General features: G+C 42.0%; 1 protein-coding gene across 1 annotated transcript in view; it reads left to right on the forward strand.

The window, feature by feature from the left end:
- LOC109290238 overlaps nt 1-9,250 on the forward strand; it is a 71,892-nt gene that overhangs the window by 7,658 nt on the left and 54,984 nt on the right. Inside the window, exon 2 of the mRNA XM_019506643.1 lies at nt 3,302-3,412. Coding sequence (XP_019362188.1) covers nt 3,302-3,412 — 111 coding nt within the window. The remainder of the gene's footprint in view (nt 1-3,301; nt 3,413-9,250) is intronic.

Consider the following 9,250-nt stretch of genomic DNA (forward strand, 5'->3'; position numbering starts at 1 on the left):
GCTATGTGTGAAGATCATGTCAAGTTTCCTATTTGCACACGTTCCTATAAAGTATTTCTGACAGAGGGGTTTTTTTTTGTTTGTTTTTTTTAGCAATATAAGAGAAGTATGTCCTTCAGGTATCCGTTAGTCACAGCAGATCTTCAGACGGGTAATGGCTTCTTGTCTTTTATCTAAGTAGCAATGCTTAGAATTTCCCTTTAATTACCACTATGGTTTGTTTGTTTTTTTTAAACGCTCATTCTTGAGAATAATGGAAATGATGGAAAGGTCCAGTGTAATAAAGACTCAGTGGCTGATGAGTTTTCCCTGGAGCCAAATTAGTACATTGCAGATCCACATCTAGAAGTGTTGTTTTTTTTTTATCTGACCTATTTGCTCTGTGCATTTTTCCCTGAGTCAGGTTGGTTGCTAAGCTATTGTGGAGCCTGTGCCACTTGGAGTGAGTCATGTAGTCTTGTGGACTAGGGAGCTTCTGTTTTTTCCATTCAATACCTCTGTATCCTTTCTAGCCAACGCAGACACAAGTGAGTGCTTCCCTAAACGTCTATAGTTGCCTCCACTAGGGGAAAAAAATCTGTAATTGCTATAATTGCATTTTGGAACAATTTATTTTTCTGATGAGAGAAGAAACAGTTAGTTAACCCTGCCATATTCTAAACTGCAAATTTATTGCATTTGCCCATTGGTTTGCTTGGTGTTATGAGACAGTTTATCTCAGGCATTAACCTTTACAAGGGAAATAAAGCTGCATTGTTATAGAACTGTCAGAATGAATATGTATGTGTCATAAATGAATGTTATATCCTTGTTCTTAATACAATTAGCCTTAGGATGGGCTATGCTCGAACTGGAGTTGTAGGAAATAAAGGAGTTATATCACCCTTTAGTGGTGGTCAAAGGGACTGAATTGAAATAACTCAAGATATATAGACAATGCTTTTAATCTTGCAATCTCATAAGAGTCAGGCCTTATGAATTTCAGGCTGATGCCCTATCCTATAGTCCACACTTTAGCTTACTCAATAGTTTAATGTGAAAAAAATCTTGTAGGTGATGTGATTGAAGCAGGGGACGCAGCTGGATATTTGCACATGCTGAATGTTTGTCAGGGAACCAGATTCTTCCTTTCCTAAATGTGTCATTTCACCCACCATTATCCTTTGGGCTATATGGCTGTTGCTCACATTTCCCCTCTTATCCCAATTTAAGGGAAGAGGAGGTTCTGACGTTCCTAAAAGACAGGGACAAATAAAGATGCAGTCAGGAAGCAGAGCAGTAAATATGAATGCTAATGCCCTGTCCTTGCATATAACTTGTCTTGCTTGCACTTTATATCCCTCCACTGCTTTGTCTTTGTGTTTGTTTTGGTTTGTAAGCCCTGGAGGGGACGTTATCTTTCTACGCGGGTGCACATTTGGGTTTTATAAATAGCATCAGTTACAAGTGATTGTAACTGATTTGCATGGCGTGTTTGCCCAGTGCTCCCAAGCAATTGTGCTAAGCGCTGTACAGGCTATGTACAAACCATCAAAAAGCCCGAGGCTGAATTGATTCAGCCTTTGCAGGTTAAGCTAAACTGCACTGATTAAATTGAAATAGAAGTGAGCAGACTTTTACCTTTGATCCAGAAAATGCAGCCATGTGCCTACAGTGGCTCAGGCCACAAGCCAGGGAGCGCTAGAGCATGGCTCTCTGGCTTTGTGTCCACTTCCTCTTCCTACTGCCCCTGAGGTCTCTGGGATTTGCAGTCCAGAATTACCGAAGCAGGACTCTGCAGGATTGCCCATCACTTCCTCTTCCTTCTTCCACATGCCTCTGGGATTTGTAGTCCACAGTTGTTGCCTACTGTAAGTTTGAGTGGGGGAAGGAGTGTTTTAACCTCCTTCTTGACCCCAGACCGCATCCTGGGTTTGCATAGGGCATAGGGAGGTCCAGTGAGCCAGCCAGTGAACCAACCCTCACTGCTTCAGCTAGGGACCAGAGGGACAGGGCCAGCCCTGCTCTCTGGAGCAGACAGCACAGCCCAGCCCAGGGCTGCAAAATGCTGGGATGCTGGAGGACTGTGATTTAACTTAAACCAGGAAGGGGTCTGGGGCAGAAGTTGCATAAAGTGGTTTGACCCAAATCAGTTAAGTCTGATACTACATTCAACCAGGTTTATTTTAAACCCGTTTCAATGCCTAATATTTGGCATTTTAGGTTTAAATCTCAACCTGAATAACAGGCGGAAAGGACTTCAGCAAGCTCACCCTAATTTCAAACACAATGTGCTTTTACAAATTACAGAGCAATCCAGTGTGACTCAGAATTCGCACGATCCATCCTCAGTTGCATCAGTGGGCATCTTCAGGATTTGGGATACTGCAAAGTTTTGTATTTGTGTGCATGTCATCCTGCCAGTGGTTTCTGTAACTCGCCACATCTTTTTCAAGTCTTTCCCCTTAGTAAGCATAGCATGAAAAAGCAAAGCAATTAAGTGTGTTGGGATGGCAAGTATAAATGTGCAATTTAGGAATAGGTCACAGTGTGTTTACAGATGGAGCTGTTGAATTTTTTTGAACGTTAACATACTGCATTGGATAGCAGCAAGAGTCTGCTCCCTGAATGTGTGCCATGTCATCCCAGTTAGAGCATGTGCCAAAAGGTGGTATCCCCTTGCTATTCTGATGAGGAGGTCCTTAGTCATTCACCCACATGCTACTGTTTAACCCAGGGGTGGGCAATGATTTCGGGTGGAGGGCTGCTTACTGAGTTTTGGCAAGCCATTGAGAGTAGCATGACAGGCAGCCAGGGGCAAATAAATATTAATTTTCAAAAAATTTTAGGGGCCCTGCAGGCCAGATAGAATGGCCTGGCAGGCTGCATCTGGCCCACGGGCTGTATTTTGCCCACCCCTGATTTAACCCTATGTCCTACTTATCCTTGATATAGACTCTTCATACCAACACTGCATTCTCCCACTATCCTGAGGGAGATGCAGCACCATGTAAGTAGAAGGAGGGTGTCTAAAGGGCAATATTATTTATTATTTAGAGTATTGCCAAGGAACTCTGGCCCTATAGCAGTTCCCCCATGTGCTTTACAAGCACAGAACAAATAGATGCCACAAAGAGCTTCTGTCCTCATCCCTAGACTGAATGTCACATCCAATATCTTCCACTAGCCCTTCAATGTCACTCCCCAAAACTTGTGGTTTCTTATGCAATGACAGGTTGTGTTCATGCTGACTCAGTCTTAGGGTGTTCTTAATTGTATACTGTTGTACTCTAATGCTGGATCTGTAAATTCTGTTCTATAGCCCAAAAAAGACAACAGGAAAGCAAAAGAAAGCTCTGCAAAGCCTCTGAACCACAAACCTGAGGCCAGGACTAAAGAGAAAAGTGCCTCCACATTTCTCAAGAAGAGCAAGGTAAAATTTACAACAAAGTTATGGACCCTGTACTTTCACAGTGGGGTTTTTTTTCAAACACTCCCTTAATGGATTGTTGTAAAAATACTTCTCTTTGCATGTCTAGCCCTGTAAAATGTCTCTGAAAGTAGCTAGTGCCCTGTGCTTCATAGAAAGCTTCCTGGAACCCTGCAGTAGGCAGCTGTGTTCATGGAGAAACTTTTTTCCTGACCCATTTTCATTACGGACTGGCTTGAGCTCTGACAGGGGTTTCCTAGCGCTTCCAAAGCCCTTGGTTGTTATTCCTTTTAATATTCCTTCTAATCCTTACTCATTCTAACACCACATATTCTGTCTAGTTCTCTTCTCACCATTGGTGTGCCTACACTTTGCACTACTTTTTTGATTTATACCCTATTCCTGAAATGTCCTGTTTCTTTTGCATTGTGTTGCACTGACTGAATGGTGTTTCCAGGATGCGGAGGATTTGGATTTATTCTTTTAATAAATAGGACATTTCATAGCATTCCTGTTTTTAGCAATGGAGAAACTTGCATTTTGATGCTTAAAATATTGGCTATTTTTCTGTAAATTCCGCATAGAAAGGTGTTTGGCAGTGTTTGATAAAAATCAGTGTGACCTAGTGATGAGAGATGCACACATTTCAACTTGCCTAAGCTTCGCTTAGGAGGTATTAAAAGGCCTTTTACACGGTGAATTGTTTCAAATGTGATTCATTAGTTGCTTCTAAAGGTGGCCTGATAGAAAGCACCTGGTCATCAGTAGCGTAACTGGGAGTGGGCAAGCAGCTGGGCACGAGCCCTGGGCACTGATTTAGAGTGGGTGCCAGAGTGCAGGTGCCACCCTATTGCAGCTGCTGTTTTTCACCACAGACTCCACCTACTTGTCCATTACTGCTGGTGACAGAAATCAGCTGTGCTTGGGAGAGGGAGTGGGGTTCAGGTGCAGCAGGGCTCAGGGAGAGGAGGGGGTAGCTACTGGGGCATCTGGGGCATGTCCCAGTAGCCCTAGTCCCTTCATCAGCCTTATGCCCACCTGTGCTGCAAGGTGAGGTGTCAGCGCAGTTGGCAGCCAGGGGGTTAACTCAGCAGATGAGAACCACTGTCATACCACTAGATTGCAGCCATTAATTTTCTCGCTGCTGAATTCATCGTTGCCCATTGCCGCCTCAATCCATGGCAAAGGATTGAGCTTTCCTATTTCCTGTAAAAGCGCAGTTCTTCTGAAATAACATGGCATGGCGGTAAAGGGGCAGCTTCCCCTGATACTGCCTCCTCTTAGCACAGAGGATTTCATTATTTAGGCCTGTCAATCCCGCTTCATACACTAAAAATCTTCTTTAAAAAATAATCTATTTGGGTATTTGGCAACACTTAACTTTTGTTAACTCTAACATTTATTCAGTGTTTTAAAAGCTTAATAGGACCTCATGTATTAAATATTTATGTACAGATTTAGCGGATCTAACTCATCACAGTTTGATTAAATTTTCCTAACACTGTTCATTCATGACAAAACCAGCTGCTTCAGAGAATGGAAACTGCACGACTGAACTACTCATCTGAGTTCAATGTCAGGTTCCATTTGTAAGGATCTATTAATATTCCAAAATCAAGCAGTGGGATCCTCAGCAGTCTTATTGGATGCCTTCTGGCTCCAGACACTATGGTCCTTTAACCAGGTGTAATCCGGCAGACTCAGTTTATGGTACTCTTTCTCACCAGCATATATTCAGTCTTCCTGTTGTTGACCTATGTTGTATTTTAGTCCACTTTATAATTAGAGGAGATGGAGAACTTTCATTTTGGGAAGCTACCCATGTATCCTCCAATGTTTACTTTGCTGAACCAGGGTTTGGTAACCTTTCAGCAATGGGGGCGCTGAATGAACAGCTTGGTTCAAAGGTGGGCCACTGCTTGTGACCCAGCTGCCACTGCTGCCACTGTTGCTTCCCCCACCTCCAAATGCCACTGCCCTCCTGGCTTGGTGAACCGTATAAAATCCCTTTGTGGGCTGCATCCAAGCCACAGGCCATAGATTGCTGACCACTGCTAGATCATCCCGTCACTCGGATCATAAGTGTCTGCATAACCCAACTTTAGAATTTATCATTTGGCTACAATAGCAGGTGCTGTGGGTTACCATAAAATACTCAGATTTGTTGATAAGACTCATTTTCTTAAAACCATATTTATAATTTTATCTAATGCTTCTGATTTAGCAGGGTTTTTCATTGGTCAGTTTACAGAATTTAGTTTATCATACACGGTGTCCTTTCAGCTCTGTGAGCAGAACTGTCAAAGGTAGCTCCAAATTGGAAATGGATTTGAGCCTCCAAATTCAGGTCTGAATTTCAAACACCCCCTATTTCAGGCTGATATCCTATCCTATAGTCCACACTTTAGTTTACTCAGTAGTTTGACGTTAAAAAAAATCTTGTAGGTGATGTGATCGAGGGGGGGGACGCAGCTGGATATTTGCACATACTGAACGTTTGTCAGGGAACCAGATTCTTCCGTTCCTAAATGTGTCATTTCACCCATCATTATCCTTTGGACTATATGGCTGTTGCTCACATTTCCCCTTTTATCCCAATTTAAAGGAAGAGGAGGTTCTGACGTTCCTAAAAGACAGGGACAAATGAGGACGCAGTCAGGAAGCTGAGCAGTAAATATGAATGCTAATGCCCTGTCCTTGCATATATCTTGTCTTGCTTGCACATTATATCCCTCCACTGCTTTGTCTTTGCATTTGTTTAGGCTTGTAAGCCTGAGATTTTGACTTTTGACTTGACTCTGAGATTTTGATAAAGTTGGGGATAACATTAAAAACTCTGGTTTGGGTCCAGATGTTGACCAGTCATGCCCTGAGGTGGTTCAGATTGGGCTGTATTTAGCAAGAACGCATCTTTGAGGTTCAGATAAAGTTACAAAACAGTGCTAAGCTTGTATGACCAGGGACACGGGTATTCCTGTCACCAAGTCATAAAAATGTCGGATACCGCATTTTAGTTTTGACTTCATTATTAAAATCTCGTCATGTGCTAGTAGTCGCATGAAAGCTGCCATTGGAACAACTGTTCTGTTATTGGGTTATTGTAATGTGGGTAGTGGTTTTTTTGTTTCATATTCACACCTGAATGATAACCTTGATGAGTTGTTTTTGCTTTAATGACCAGAACATTGTGGGGTAATCACAGAAATGGTTGGTTGTGCCTAGGTAGTTCCTCATATGTCCAGAATCTCTTAAAAGCCAGCAAACTTCAACCTTTAGAAATGCCTTTAGAGGCACTAGCTGGGTACAAAATGAAAATAGCAACAAGGGAACTAATGGTGTGTGAGAGTAGTTTCCTAACATTAAAAACAATATGTTTGCACACCCATAAACTGGATAGTCAGCTTCAGGTTGAATTCTCCTCTGCCTGCCCTGACCCAAGTGTTCAATGTGCATTGCATCTCAGTCCTGAGCAACTCTTGAACTTAGAAGGTGAAAGATTTAAGTGTGCACTATTCAGATGGGTCTGATGGGTTTTTCTGGACACTTGGACTTTGCTTTCCTTGACCCCATGTTTCACCTTCCCGTGAAACGTAGTTGCTGCATGTATAGAACTGAACTGAGCACTAGAGGACAGTGTGCCACTGGTGTTTTCAGTGAAAGTCTTTATGCAGAACAAAGTGTTTTGTTCATGCTGGTAATAAAAAGACCCCATTCTGGTGGAAGAGGTAGGTTCTCCTGTTATAATATATACAGGGGTAGAAAAGCAGATTTTGGGAACATGTTTTACTTTAGGTGTACAGTGCTGAGTGTGCATTCAGAATAGTAGGCAGCTCCTAAGATCATAACCTCTTCCAGCTTGGAAGTATAAATACGTGGGAGGAATCAGTTAATCTTCCATATTAGGGATAAAAGCTTTACATTATGCATTTTATGACCTGGTAGTTCAAAGGTTAAAGCGCAGATATTTTTTACTTACTGTTGTTCATATATTCTTCAGGTTTTCTTACCATTCCTACTACTGTGATATCTGACTAGTTCCATTTACTACATGCTATTATGAATTAATATTTTCTCTACAGAGTTTTGGTATGTATTTATTTTTACTGGGAAGAGCATTTGAGGAAGGCGTTTTAGAAAACTTGGTATTATCGTCATGCTGAGTTCCAGGACTACTGCTTTCTTTATAAAGGGGCTTTTCTGTGAGGATCACTGTGGATGTGTTCCTATGCTACCATGTTGGTTAATACGGAAGGTATACATGCTCCAGACTATAAGAAATTGCTCTTTCTGAGAATTAATTACAAAACAGATCCAACATAGATTTTTGCCCCAATTCAGAACAAAGCCAAAATTCAATTATGTTTTGCCAAAGAAACAAAAACAAATTCAAAAACAAAAAAGATCCATATTGTTTTAGGTCAGTTCGTAAAATATTTTAATGTAATAGATGTCAAAATGGGGTGCTTCAATATTTTGAAAATCTTTCTCCATTTTATGCCTACATATACCTATTTTGATTTTTGCAAAACATAGTGATCTAAGTAACACAGTATTTTCAGCCAAAAAAAGAGCTGTTTAGGAGAAAGTGTTATGACAAGCTCCAAGCTTGGTACTCGACTCTTTCTGGACATCTAAAAAGCTCTGGTTACAGGGACTTGACTCAGCTGCAGTGAGGCATCTTTAATATTGCTTTGCTAGAACAATATAAAAGGGAATCACAACCAGAGATCGTCAGCCTCATGTTTGAACATGCTGGATGACCAAGAATATTCTTCCATCAAATGAGTCTCCTACTACAGGCTAAATTTCAATACTGTCCAAGCTTAGGGGTATTTTACTCCACAAGTAAACCCACTGAGACAAGGCAAGGAGTTAGGTGACAGGAGAGTCTGGTCCACATAAGTCCTTTGCTGTAGTCTATCAGCACTAACTTCCGAGTGGGGCTTCATTTGCATCAGTCCTGTTCCTCAGTCAGCAAAGTTTAGTTGTGTAACAGCCAATTCTCACTGCAGAATGTGTGATGTGGCAAAACGTGCCAGCGTTCATTCAAAATGATGGCACTTTAGAAGTACTGTACCCTGAGGTGGATGCTCAAAGCAGGAGGAAAAGGGATGATTAAAGTGCTGACAGAGGTGGGTATAGCAGAGCTGTATGTGAAGGAAGGGAAGCAGCAAACCAAGAGCAGCCCTGTGGTGCCATCATGTGGCATTCAATGATATTTGCAATAATCACAGTGATCAGTGCTAGTCAGGTACCATTCATTGGATTAGTAAAAAATTCTACAAATGGAAGAAGTTCTATGTTTTCTTAAATTCTTTGGAGCTACCAATTATTTGTATGCTCTTGGGTCCTGGGTATGACCATAAACTGCATCCGACTGGAGGGCCTGGTGGCAATGTGCTGGGATGACTCATGGTGGGGTAGCTCCTATAAAATCCCACAATGTTGCAGTCTTCAGAGTAAGGCATGTATAGGGCATCTCAAAACCCTAACCCCCACTGCCTTGTGGGTACTCCTTGTTTGGATAAAAGCTAGGGAAACACATCCTTGCTAGGGTGTTAGGCGGTCTGCTCTCTGGCAGTAGCTGTAACCATCAAGGCACTGAACCTCTGGACTCAGTCTGGCCTTTGGATTCTGTCTCAGTGGTGTAAAGTGGGGATGGTAGGTCTTGGGCAGCCTCTACTCCATAGTTTTGCCAAGGCATACGTGTTAAAGGTCTTGCTGACTAGACCTCTGACACATACACCATGATCCAGAGGATCCACGGTAGCCTCCTGTACTCTATTGGTCATGTGGCATTGTCTTTTGCTCCCTGATTTGATTAATGAAACTTAAAAAAAA

This window comes from Gavialis gangeticus, unplaced genomic scaffold (genome assembly GCF_001723915.1).
Source record: "Gavialis gangeticus isolate Ggan-Ray unplaced genomic scaffold, GavGan_comp1, whole genome shotgun sequence".
NCBI classification, from domain to species: Eukaryota; Metazoa; Chordata; order Crocodylia; family Gavialidae; genus Gavialis; species Gavialis gangeticus.